The 14,593-nt window shown below is 34.7% G+C and overlaps 1 protein-coding gene across 1 annotated transcript; it reads left to right on the forward strand.

Annotated features, from left to right (window-relative positions):
• The first annotated feature begins 1,088 nt into the window (after positions 1 to 1,088).
• LOC132182788 (sodium/calcium exchanger NCL-like) lies at positions 1,089 to 7,448 on the forward strand. The gene is made up of 7 exons (XM_059596132.1): positions 1,089 to 1,476; positions 3,582 to 3,767; positions 4,223 to 4,404; positions 4,484 to 4,629; positions 4,999 to 5,275; positions 5,355 to 5,654; positions 6,926 to 7,448. The coding sequence occupies exons 1-7, from the start codon at positions 1,089 to 1,091 to the stop codon at positions 7,172 to 7,174; spliced, it is 1,728 nt and encodes a 575-aa protein (XP_059452115.1). The 3' UTR covers positions 7,175 to 7,448.
• The last annotated feature ends 7,145 nt before the right edge of the window (positions 7,449 to 14,593 follow it).

The following is a 14,593-nucleotide window of genomic DNA, read 5'->3' on the forward strand; positions in this document are numbered from 1 at the left end:
ATTCTTAGTAGATACATTATTTAAGACAAGCAAGTTCCCAGTACTATTATTTTTTAAAATGTATTTGGTGTTATTTTCCTACAAATTTTTTGTTACTTTTTTTTTTTTTTAAAAAAAAAAAAAAAATCAATATTGAATTCATAGGACCTATACGTAGGTCTGGTAAATTTGCTAATCTCTTGTACTAAAATAGACACCGGACAAAAAATGAGCAAAAAATAAAAACCAATTTTTTTTTTCTTTATAAATTCATTTACAAATTATGATAAGTCGAGTTTTTTAGTTAATTATAAATTAAATTGTGACATCAGTTTCTACTCTAACTCTAACACCCTAACACCACTCGATCGAGATTGTTTATTAATTGTGAGGTCAATTTTGTTGAAAATGCATGCACTTGAAAATTCATAGCCCTCCAATATTGTACATTTCATGGAATTTGAACAAGACAAAATATCCTTGTGTCTATATCATGCTAAACACTAATGATCATGTTTCCAACTAATCAAGCATTCTTTAATTCCTGAATTCGGTGGATGATTAACCTGTCCCTTTGGATACAAGTTTTAGAGACCTTTGACATCACGTGGCAAATTGAAATAATTATGATATAACCCAAACTGTATCGCCATTGATGGCAACCTTTTCCTCCAATACATGCATCCTAGGACTACAAATTTACAAAAAACATAAACTACAGGAATTTGTGAAGTGTTTTTTTGATTTTCGGTGGATATTATTATTATTTTTTAAAAAAATCTCTAACCCTTATTTCTCTTATCGATTTCTTTTTTAAAAATTATTTATCTAAGACCTCGAGAACTTCAAATAACACCTAACACTTTCCTAAACAAAAACAGTTGTATTATTTTATTTTCCATTATGCTTCCACACATCTTATAGGTATACCTACTAATCAATTCTCTAATATATATATATATATATATATTTGATAAGCTCTAATATTTCTTTTAATTGACTTTGAATGCTTCCAAGTCTCCCATCAATTATTCCTCTCTCTCCTGCAGCCTCCTTTAAACATAAACTTATCATCCAAAAAAGCTTTTAACAGAGCAGAGCTAGAAATAATGGAAAATAAAGTTGCATGCTTTTGTCTAGCCATCTTCCTCCTTACACTAGCCAGCCCCTGCCGGAGCCGGCCAATTTTTATTACAACCGACTCGCCGTCCGATAATGTCTCCGACGGAGTCCACAGTCTTCACCAGCCAAAGCTTCTTTATCTCAACCGCTTGTTCTCGTCGGATACTTGCACAGAGACGTACGGATTTCTGCCATGCACGACCACCGTCCTAGGAAATGTTTTTCTCATTCTTGTCTACAGTTACTTGATGTTCTTGGGTGCCAAGTTGTTGTCTGATGGGAGTGAGATTCTGCTGGAAATCCTCGGACCTGGGATTATTGGTGGCTTCTTCCTCCCTGTTTTGAGCTCTCTTCCTGATGCAACAATCATCCTCGGTAAGCATTTCATCTTTCCTGCCTGTTTTGCCTAATTTTTCATATATATTTGTTGGTCAAATTTTAAGCTTAATGATGAGGATTAAGTAGAACAAAGAGAAGCGTTTATTAGCTTAAATGTCTGGTTTTTCCAGTCAAATTTTCTGACTTGATCGCAAATTTCTTATTTTCCACACCTAACAACGTTAAAACGGAGTTGGAGTTGGCGTATATTACACAACAAACCAATACGCGCGTGACAATAATGCCGTCGTTTCTTTGTTTTTCTCATATTTCTTGTAAATTTAAAACTTCTCCTGGCGCTTAGAAAAAACATAAAATAACAAAAAAAAACTTATTCATTAAGAAAGTAGACTGGCATATTCTCTGACAAGTCGAGTAGGGAAATAATAACGTATTCCTTATAAGAAAGCACGAAAGTCGATTAATTCTTGTGTCTATTGCTAAGAATTTGTTCTTGAGAATTTAAATTCACAAGAACTAAAATTCCTGAGAAATGAAATTTTTAGGTAACACTATATATGTTCAAGTTGAATGCTATGAAGAGAAGGAAAAGAAAATTCCTATCCGTTAGAGGCTGTGTTATAGGCTTATACTTCTTTAGGTTCTGATAGTTGAACTTAAATATATATAAATATATTATAAGTGGAACTTATATATATATATATATATATATATATATATATATTGCTGCATTAGAGAGATGCACTAGGACTTAAATTCAACTGCTGATGTGGAGACATGTGCTGATGCAGACTTTAGACGCACGATTGCACGATGAGCTGGAGGTTAGGTTATCTTAATACAAATGTGTTTTTATTTATAATATTAAAATATTAAATATAAATATGAAAAAAATATATAAAAAAAAAAGTTTTAGAAAGAAATTTTGGTGGCCATCCTGATGTACCGTGTACGGAATACATAATTTACAATTTTCTGTTAAATTTTTTTTATTAAATATAATGTATGTGGCTTTCTAATTATTAGGTATACCAATTAGGTATAACATGGCAGTATTATTAGAAATTTAATAAAAAGTGAATGCAAAAATTTATTTAATCACGACTCTAACATGTAAAAACTCACATACAAAAGGATATAGGTTATTTTTATAAATTAGGTTGGATGAATTTTTTTTCAATCTAATTTAAAGGAAAACTCTATCCCTTTTGGAACGTGTGAAGTATTTTTTCCAAGGGCAAAATGGGTCATTAAAAAGCAACCAATTTTAACCATCATATCAATTCATAGTATGCATGGTTATTTGGAATCAACGATCTACCAGACTGCCAGTGTACTCGACAACTTGCCGTTTGTATTTAGGATCTGTTGCAGTAAAAAACGACGATGTGCCGTGAAAAATAGAGGATTCAATTATATTTATGTGTACTTTAATTATGTTCACACCAAACATTCAATTTGGACCATATGCATGTTTCATAATATAGAAGATTAACTTCTATGACCTTCTTGTTCACTTTTCAAATATATACCGCATTGTTGTTTCACTTACTGATTGATTGATTTTGTATATATATAGAGAGAGAGAGAAATTGTACTCTCTCAAGTGCTGACTTTTTAATGTGGCAATTACAAAAGAAGAATAATCAGAAGGGTACTGATCTACCTTAGTAGTCGATGGTTGGCGGACCTACCTTAGTAGTGAAGGGTTTTTGGCACCCCAAATTTTTTAAAAATCTTTATAAAAATATTATTTTCTATACCATACTAGGTCAATAATGACTTTTTTGCCTCCTAGATGGTTAGATAATTTAGTTTTCTATTATACTATTCTTTGCATCTAGGTATTTATTTATATACATAGGTTCAGAGTATTGCCCACACAAAAAATATTAGTTCTATCCTTGTAGGTGGAATTAAAATAAATTGTATAGAAAGCTGACGTGACAATTCTCATGTTAGGGATCAATAAGCACTTGAGAATGTAAAATAGAAAATTCATGTATTTCTCGCAAGTAAAACACTTGTCAATTGATTATTGGAGAATTGTTTCTTCCTTTCTTGTCATTGCATTATGTGATTTTACTGAGAAATTAAACTTATGATAAGATAACATAAGCTCGGGTATTATGAATATATAGCATCTGGACTTTCTGGGAGCACGGAAACTGCTCAAAGTCAGGTATCGGTTGGGATGGGGTTGCTAGCTGGATCAACTGTAATGCTTTTAACAATTTTGTGGGGCACGTGTCTAGTAGTTGGCAAGTGTGACCTGGAGAATTCAGTTGCTGTAGATCAGAAAGATACAAAAACATTTAGCTTAACAGGTAATCACTTTTATACTTCTGTTAATCAAGCTCTTCAATTGCATGGTTTCTGCAACTCTTTCCTTTCCCTACGCAAGTGTTTCTGCTGTGGGATATGTTTAATAACATGTAGGCCGTAACATTCACGTCTGGCTCAGCAAATATTAAGCACAGATTTAGTACACTACAAACAAATCAGGTTTAATGATATTTGAATAGTGACGTTTTTAGAAAACATCACTAAAATGTTATTTTTTACTGTTTAAGCATCACTATTCATAAAATAGGGTGGGGGTAGCCTTTCCAGAGGCCCCACGGCCACCTCTGGGGTGGCTTGTGAGCCACCTATGAGGCTGTAGGTGGCCCGAAGGGCACCCCCATCTAGATTTTTGGTTATTTTGGTTCGCTGGATGTAGAGTTTTTTTTGAAATTTTTTTCTAGTCCAATGAATGCTCTAACACTCTGGATTTTTGCAGGATCTGGGGTGAGCACTGATATCTGGACTAGCTATGCTGCTAGAATCATGATTATATCTATTATTCCGTTAATAATAGTCCAATTACCTCAAGTTTTCCAGAAAACTTCTCTAAGTCACCTGGCAGTTCTGGTTTCGCTGCTTGTGTCCATTTCTTTATTGATTGCTTATACCCTTTATCAGGTATTTACAAGTTGATTTGATTAGCGATTGATATAATATTAATATTATTTGAAGATCTTCCTTTGAAACATGAATGCAGATCTTCCAGCCCTGGATTCAGAAGAGAAGACTTGCTTACGCGAAGCATAAGCATGTAATATCAGGAATCCTAAGAGATCTGAAAATGCGTGCCCTGGGAAGACTTTTTAAAGATGATGGTCAACCAAATACAGATGTCATAGAAACGTTAGTCTTTGTTAAACTTTCTGTTTTATTTGAATCTATCCTCCAATCATTCATTTGTTAACGCTTTTTAGAGTGTTTTTTTTTTTTTTTTCCCAGCTTTTTGGTTTAAAAAATGTTCTAATATTACATAAAAGTAAAAGTAGTTTTGAGTATTTTGCGAATGTTCTGTATTTAAAATTGTTTGTTAATACCTTCTTCTTCTTTTTTTTCCAAGAAAAAAAAATTATTATCATCAAACAAGACCTATGTTTTTGTTAAGGACAATAAACATCTGACTTTGAGACAGATAACCAATAAAACTATTGACATTCAATAAATATGAACTAAATCTTAGCTTCTAAACCAATTGCTATTGCACTACAATGGCAGGTTGTTTAAGACAATTGATCAGAATTCAGATGGGCACCTGTCTGAGGCAGAGCTAAGAGCTCTGGTAATAGGAATTAATTTTGAAGAGCTAGATGCAAACACTAATGATGCTATTGCAAAAGTGATGAAAGATTTTGATACATCTCGCGATACACGAGTTGATGTGAATGAATTTGTTGAAGGAATTTCAAGATGGCTTAAACAGGCTAGGCGATCTGGAACAAGTGGGGATAGCCAAGATGATCAATCAATAAGATTTCTCAATCATTTTCATCAGGTATATAATTTCCTAGCTCCAATCATATATATGCATGCATCTGTGTGTGTGATGAAAATCTATAAATGCATATATGCAGAAAACAAAGAAAGAACAAGAGCTTTTGGGAGATCAGAATGATGAGGTTGTGGAGAGAATTGAGAATGCCAAGTGGCATGCCTCCAAAGCAGGCTTCATGTTGCTTCTGGGAACTTTACTTGCTGCTGTAGTTGCAGATCCCCTTGTGGATGTTGTTGACAACTTCTCAACTGCTACCAGCATTCCTTCTTTCTTCGTCTCATTTGTCATTTTGCCCTTTGCTAGCTCCAGTGAGGTGGTGTCAACTCTAATTTTTGCCAGAAAGAAGAAGTCGAGAATGGCATCCTTGATGTATTCAGAGGTTTGCTTCTCCTTGCCTTCAACTCTGTTTCCAATAGTTGCATTTGTCTTTCAAAACTTGCATTAATTAAGAGAGCATAGATGGAATAATAATAGACAATTTCTCATGTTACAGCTCTCTTAAATCGCGATTTCATGTGACAATATTTCGAATGGACCTTCTCTCTCTTAGACTCCTAATATTTTCTTAGAGTACGTTTGGTATGCAGAATGATTATTTCATTAGAAAAAAATGACAAAGTTTTCCTCTAAACTGGGTTGGAGAAATTTCTTCAAACTCAGTCTATACAAATGACATGTGTCATTTGAACATGTAAGATGCACATGTTTTTTTAATAGTAGGGACAAAGTTGAAATAAATAATTTTTAAAACTAATGTCCATCTCACATTTTATTAAAAAAAAGGGACACATGTCATTTTTATAAACTGAGTTGGAGGAAATTCCTCCAACCAAGTTTGGACAAAAACTCTTGTCCATGTCATTTTTATAGACTAGGTTGAAGGAAATTCCTTTAACCTAGTTTGGAGGAAAACTTTGTCCAAAAAAAAGAATTAGCTTCTATTAAAAATGGGAAAAGGTGGAATAAAATAATCTTGGTGTTAAAGTATACATATACTCTAATATTTGGAATAGCCATTTCCATGGCACATGAGAGAATAAATTGAGGAATATCTATTCCTCTCAAATTGAGAGGAATAAAAATTTTTTAAATTTAAGGAATAGTCGTTCCCTCGTGGGACATAAGAATGGCTACTTCAATGCTATTTTATTCTATATTCTTCCATTTCCAATGAAAGTTATTCATTTTTATCTAATGGAATAATCATTTCTCGTATGAAACGTAACCTTAATTTTTTTAATTTGAAGTGTTAATTTGTTATCTTGAGTGTTAGAATATTGATTAAATGATTAAAATCAACCATCTCCTATTAGTTTAACCTTTTGGAATGGAGAAACGTTTTGTTTCCATTTCTTGTCCATCTTTGTACAAGAGATTGCTTTTTAGAATAAGTAGTGATTTAACATAGTATCAGAACCAAAATTTTAAATTTAAATTTCGTCTTTCTCATTCACTCAAATTTTAATTAAAATATTTTATATTTTGGGCCTCACTTATATATTAAGATAAAGTTTAAATCAACACGTAACAGGAAATGTTAGAATATTAGTTAAATGATTAAAATTAATTATTTTTTATTAGCTTAAACTTTTGAAATAAGTGATAATTTAACCTTAAGGGTATCTAATCTTTGTGATGATTGTGGTGCAGATATATGGGTCAGTGACCATGGGTAATGTTCTTTCCCTAGCAGTGTTCTTGGGTCTTGTTTACTTCCGCAACTTGACATGGGACTTCTCCTCTGAGGTGCTAGTTGTGCTGGTCGTCTGCATTTTGATGGGTCTCATTGCCAGTTTCCGCACTACTTTCCCTCTTTGGATTTCATTGGTGGCCTATGCGCTTTATCCACTTTCCTTGTTGCTTGTCTATATTCTTAACAATGTTGTTGGGTGGTCGTAGACTCTTTCCTCTTTACAAGGAAGCAAATGGAACCATCTATGCCACACTGCTTGCTCTCGGAGGTTTCATGTTTATATTCTATTGTTGGAGAAATCATTCCACAAGTTATTCAAAACTAAAAGCTTTTCTGTCCTGAAAAGTTCTTGAGCATAATAAGAAGGTCCACTACTGCCATGTTTTGTGGTAGGACATGGTACATCAACAAATGTTTTTTAAAGAAGGTTACTTGCTTTCTTTTTTCGATCAAGAAGTTCAATAATACATGATTGGTATATTCTATAGATCCTCCATTATGAAAGCTTGCTTCCTGCAGGTTTCTGTTTTCTTTTTTAGGTGGAAGCAATAGAATAATCTATTTCATCCAAAAGAAGAAGCAATACGATGATATAATGCCAAATTCTATAATATCCTTCAAAATGATGGAGAGTTGGAAATTATTTTTCCCTTTTTTGGCACTTGGCAGGGCCCCCTGCTGCTTACATATCAATGATTCTGATACCATAGTGGATCAGATGAACGACCGTTCCTAAACAATGAAACACTTGAGAGAACGAGACTCGCTGAGATCGGAGAGCAAGTCAGAGATGACTCTAATGCTTAAGTTAGCAAGGATAGTTATAAAAGAAATTCTTCATATCCAAAATGAAAGAGTATGGCATTTATTACCTGCATGAGTAGCATGGCTCCCTGCTGTGGTGGGTCTACCGACGTCATACAAGTGGGCCAAGTGTCCTCATGTGACAAGGTGTAGGCTTGACAAGACATGGGGTCTAATTTGTGTTTGATAATGGGGGCATATAACGCACCCAAAACTAACTAATTAAATTTATTAATTTTGAGTATTACAAGTAGTGCTTTCATACTAATTAACTTATAATTTGCTGAATTTACTAATTTAAACACTAATTATCATAGTAAAATATAGTAGAAAGCAGAATAATAATGATACGAGCCATAACTAAATTATCCTTGAGCAAGATCATTCATTATCATCAAATGTAAACATAGAGCTTTCAAATAAACAAAACTACAATAAATAACATCGTCTAAGCATTCTATGCAAACCTAACTAAATGAGCCATTCGATCAGCATCTTCTACTCAGCAAAATACCCTAATCCATAGTCTATCAAACATGCTAATCTATAAAACACCGAAGTTTTATGTAATGCCCCCGAAATTTAAATAAACTAATAATTAAATTTCGTTCGCCTCTCACATACTCATTTACCATGTAAATAAATTCTAAGGGATTTATCTATAACGGCAACAAAATTAATTAATCGAAATAATCAATTTGAGAGTTGTAAGTAAAATTTCTCATATTAACTTACATGAATATAATGCCCCAGGTAATTACTAGGTTGTGGTTAGCTTAGTTGGAGGGTTAATCAAAATTTTCAGTTCATTAGGGCTCGTTGGAGAGAAGATTTGTGGGATTTTAGGCACTGACTAAACATTCGCAGGAGGGGGGGACCATCGAATGTTCGCTCTACGCTCTGCAACCTTAAACCAGTTGGGTAATAGTATATCAAATGTTTGCGGGGCACCACCAAACGTTCGTTGACTAAAGTTTGACCCACTGGGTAATGACTGAACGTACACCCTACAACCCTTGAATCATTGTGCAAATAGTACACCGAACATTCGACCTTGGACCATTGAACATTCGATGACCTATAGGATTGCCACAGTAATGGTCTCAACTTTTCCAACCCTATAAATACCCCCTCTCACATCCTTCTAAGCCTCATTATGCTATCTGAACTTTAGAGAAACTCTGCTTGAGTGTCTTTTGAGTTGTGAGAAGGGGAGGAAGGTTTTCTTGGAGGTTCTTGCTCTTGCAAGGTAACCTCCTTAACTTGGCTTATTCATTACCTATTTGTTACTCTAGTTAAGTGTTTTCCATAGTTTGGTTGTTAGTTTTGGGCTTATGATATTGTTTTAGGTTTTAATCTTGGTTTAAACATGGGTAGCATTTTAATCTTGTTGTACGTACTTTATTATGCATGGAGATGTTATTTTGGGTTAGAAGTATGTTACGAGCCTTTTTGTAGCCTTAGAACTTGCTTATAAGTGATTAGGAGGCTGCTTGGTTTGAAATGGGTTTTTCGCCCATCATTAAACTTTTGAACCTCTCATATGAATACTTGCTGTTATATTTCCCGCATTACATGACTATTTTATGTGTATCAAATATACATCTTTACAACTCTCATTAAATACATTTTGATCTACTATGAACTCTATTTTGTGAAAACGTCTATTGCTTAAGCAAGATAATGAATACGATAAAATTTGTAAGTGCATGCATGTAAAAGATGGATACGACTACTTGCATTGTACGACATGGTCATCGGTACGTGCGGGATAATGGTCATGGGTTTACTAGACATGTTAATTATATGATCAAATGTGTGTATGTTATATGGGCTTTAGATCCAATGGTTGTTTCGTGACCGGCGCATCCATGTTTAATTGGTGATCACTATCGGACATATATCATTTGTAGCGTGGGCCACCCGAGGTCGAACTCGGTCGGGCTACTAGTATTATGAACTGTAGTGTACAATGGTCAAGGCACTATGACGCTGAGCCTAACTATTGTTCTAACAGCATACAATAACAACATAAACTAAGAATTGAAAATTGAAAAGGAAATTCAGGAAGAGAGAAAATAACAAATAGGGAAGAGAAAGACCTTAATTGCTCCAAATAAGCAAAGGTTAGACACTTCTTAAATTAACAAGGAAAAGAAAAACCAAACCTAATTAGAAAAGGAAAACAAATCCTAATAGGAAAGGAAAAACCCAATTATTATTGAAAAAGGAAAAAACAGAAGTAATAATAAATCTACTTTATTATTATTATTATTATTATTATTATTATTATTATTATTATTATCTTGCATCAGTCAACCCAGGTTGGGAAGAACTTGCCCTCGAGTTCAAGTCGTCTTTGTCAGCACCAACAAAACATAGAGTCAAATGCTTCACGTTGAACACATCGGAAGTCTTTAAATGACTTGGAAGACATAGTCGGTACGCATTGTCATGTATTTTTTGCCTAAACAAGAACCAAGCTAATAACTCAATGAAAGGGAATCCAAATTCTTTAACTTGTTTACTCGACTAGTGTCGTTCAGGGAATGGCCTTTTTGGCCGAGCACCCAACGACCCTTGTTTTCAAGTCCAAGGTTTGTTTTAGTGGACTTAAGACTAATGAGAAGTTTTTCATAGATTTGGAGAGCCCGGGACTTTTGGAGGAATACTCAGATAATTTATTCAACCCGGGTGAGTACAAACTCACATGGATGCTTGTTGTTATTATTCCCGCAATGCACACGATTATTTATATATATGAAACATGCATATTTACAACTCTTATGAAATACATTTTGAAACTACTGTGAACTCTCTTTTGTGAAAACGTATGTTGATTAACAAGATAATGATGAGACTTGTAAAAGCATGCATGTAAAAAACGGATAAGATTAATTGCATCGTATGACATGGTACATCGATACGTGTGGGATAACGATTATAGGCTTACTATACAGGTTAACCTTATGGTCATGTGTGTGTGTGTGTGGGCCTTGGATCCATGATTTCTGTGACCGCCGCAGCCATTGCCTAATGGTTGGTCACTATAGGATGTACATCATTAGTGGTGTGGGCCACTCATGGTCGGACTCGGTTGTACCGCTAATGTTATAGATGGTAGCGTACAATGGTCAGAGCACCGGCATTGTATTACAGGTTCCTCAGGACAACGCCAATCCTGCCGAGAAGGAGTAATATCTCAGGTAGACCATACTGTTGAACTATTATTGATATTCATGATTATAAGCATATATTATATCTATATTAAAAAAAAAAAATTGAAATACTTAAAAATTGCTCAGGAGTAGACAGTAATATCAGCTTTCATTTCCAACACTGAGAATTGAAATACTTAGACGGATAAGATTGATGTTATAGAATCTTAATACTTTCTGCTACTTAGTATCCTCTCTTTTTGAGAAGTAGAGGTTCCTGAGTCTTGGTCCGTAAGGAATAAGGCTGGGAGATGAACCATGAAATTAATTATCAGTTAATTAATTATGGAGAGTTACAAGGCTGGCTATGAATGAGTCCTAATAGTAGGTTGTTGGCTCAAGGTTACAATTTTTCTTACCGTATATATAGTTTTGAACTGAGACAATAGTATAGACTATGGGTCTGTTTGTTAACCCCTCTTGCACTGTAGCTTTTTTCCACGGCACTGTAGCTTCAACTGGGCGCCGAAGACATTGAGAAAAGCAGTCAAACTACACGCTGCACGCTGACTATTTTACCCCTTTCTTATGCTAGACAATGACTATTTTGTCCCTTCAAAACACCCACACAAAAAGCTTGCTGAAATTTTTCCCCCCCATCTCATAGCACAGCGTGAAATTTCCCCTTCCCCAGCAACACTCACCCCTTCACAAAAATATACCCAAATTTTTTCCCCCTCATCTCACAGTACAACGAGAAGCTTTATCTTCCCCAGCAACACCCACTCCTTCCTCCTCCTTCCATCTCCTTCCTCTTTCCGCCATTCTCTTTCTCTTTCCCCCATTCTCTGTGAATCGTTTATATAGGATGATCAACAGGGGAAGGGAATCAGCCGCACCTTCATCGGCTTGGTGACTGGGTTCTGTATCTGAACCTGTGCGCCGCCGGTGAGTAAATCCTCTGTTCTCTGTTCTTCGCACTCCAGTTGGTTGTACTCTTCGTCCTGAAAAAACCGACTGGATCTATTTTTCTGATATGCCTCAGGACAGTTCGAGACACGCACAGATACATCTCCAGACCAGATCGACGACCAAGGTGAGTTTGTTAAACTTCCTTTGTTTTTTCCAAGCTTGTGTTTGCCCCTTGTGTGGTTTGTGTGTCGTGTGCTGCACAAAATTGCTTGTATCATAGGTAGAATTTGGTGAAAGCCCACCTATAAAGTTACTAATTGAATCGTTTTTTAGGCTCTTATGTGCTGCTTTGATCACTTGTATCATAGGCATTGGTTGAATCGTTTTGGATGTTTTTTATATTCTGAAATTTTCTAATTTTTGGATCAGTTTGTGGCTAGAAATTGGAAGAGTGGACTTGGTTTAGAATTTGGTGAAAGCCCACCTATAAAGTTACTAATTGAATCGTTTTTTGGGCTCTTATGTGCTGCTTTGATCACTTGTATCATAGGCACTGGTTGAATCGTTTTGGATGTTTTTTATATTCTGAAATTTCTAATTTTTGGATCAGTTTGTGGCTAGAAATTGGAAGAGTGGACTTGGTTTAGAATTTGGTGAAAGCCCACCTATAAAGTTACTAATTGAATCGTTTTTTAGGCTCTTATGTGCTGCTTTGATCACTTGTCTATTCCATGCATTATGTGCATAGGTTGGGTCCTATGTAAGATAGATGTATTTGTCACCATATTATATTATGTTCGTAGAATATGCACGCCAAACCCTCAGTGTTGTGCTTATGTGTGTGGATCCACTGGAAAAATTCTCTGGTTATGCCAGTAAACGCAAGCTACTTAGGATTTCCACATATGCCATGGTTATATCTTTGATGAGGAGTATATGTGCATTCACACACAAACAGAGCATATGTTTATTATTCTTGTTTTGCTTGCCATTTTTTTTTTTTTTGGTGTTATGTTTCACTTTTACCTATTCAGTTTAACATCTTAAGTTATTAAGCGCAATTTTCTTGGACAAATATTCATTTGTATTAAAGATGCCTTTATAATGCAAGAGTAACGACCTTAAAACTACGGGAATAACTTCTTGGGTGCAAAACCCATATAATAATTAGTAGTTGGTTGTTTTTGCTCGATTGAATTATATAGTTGTTGTTGAGATTAGTTGGTATATATATAAAGAGATATAACATATTACGTTAAAGAGTGTTAGCGACTATATTGCATGGTATGAATTATGTGAATGCCAAATACCCAAATTACGGGTATTTAAGTATTGGCTATATGATAATGTGAACGACATATATTGGGGGCTGATAAGCGCCGAATGTTACACATTCAAGCCCCTTAATTTGCATATGTTAATTCCTTAGCGTTTTTATTTGTTTGATTTTGTTTTGTTTTTGTGTTTTCAGGTTATAAATAAAGATGCAATTAATTCCATTCATTTTGGGCTTAAAAGCACACTTTGAGAAGACCTAGAAGATATGATTAAGCTTAACCAATCATGGTTAAGTTTAATCAAATAAAGGAAGAGATTAATTCGGAATTTCTCAAATTGGAATCAAAATCGGATTGGATTCAATTTTGGATTCTGTATATGTCTCGGTATTTTGGCCATAACTTTCAGCTCAAATATCCGATTGAGGTGATTCAAGCGGCACTGGAAAGCTAACTCAAATTTCTACAAATCATTGTGAAATAGCATTTTCCTAATTCGGAGCGCTGCATTGCCAAAATTGCCCCGCAAGATAGGAACGCAATTCTGGGCGAATCCTATTCCGATTTGGACTTAGGTTTTCTTTATCATAATTGGACTTGGACTTAAATCTCCGAAATTTATAGGATTCCTAGGGCTTCTAGGACTCTCCTAAGCCCTATAAATAGGCCTCTAAGAATTGAGAAAGGACACACCGCTTCTAGAGCAAAATTCAGTAAAATAGTCTGTGGAGCTTAGGAGATCATGAGCAGCTAAACCTCTTCGTGGGGTGTTGATGTAACCCTATCCAAGCACAATGGTTTGATTGTATTTAATTTCTAGATTTTCAATTTATGCATGTTGATTGTATAATTATGAGGATTGCTACAATTGATTTATGTTCTTAATTATTAAATGCAATTGTTCTTAAATTCCAAAATCAATATTTGTGAAATTCTTCTCTTGTCTTAGAAAGTATTTTACTTTTATTGATCTCAAATCATTCTTATTTTCTGTGATTATGAGGATGATGGTTATACAATGGGTTTAATTGACATATGATCAATAGGATTTGATAGGCCATGCCTAGGGAAGACGGATTGTACTACACCCTAGTTTAGTGTAATTTAGGTAGACAGTCCGTGCCAACCGAAGATGGGTTACACTTATTCATTGATTGTATGTATCCTGTTATAGAATTTGATAATTTATACCTAAGGAAGACGGGTCGTACCGCGTCTTAGTGGTTAGGTGGACGATCCGTGCCAACTGAAGATAGATTATGCTTATTCTTTAATAAGGTAGTTTCTTGTTTATTTATAACATGCATAGAATGAATTTCACAAAAATACCACATCAATTTTTGGCGTCGTTGCCGGGGACTGCTTAACGGTTTTATTGTCACAATTTAAGGATTGATTTTAGCTTGATAATTCATTTTTCTGCTAATTTTAATTCTGTTTGTGTTTTGTTTTTGTTTTATTTTAGAATTTGCAA

Source organism: Corylus avellana, chromosome ca5 (assembly GCF_901000735.1).
Source record: "Corylus avellana chromosome ca5, CavTom2PMs-1.0".
In the NCBI taxonomy this organism is placed as follows: domain Eukaryota; kingdom Viridiplantae; phylum Streptophyta; class Magnoliopsida; order Fagales; family Betulaceae; genus Corylus; species Corylus avellana.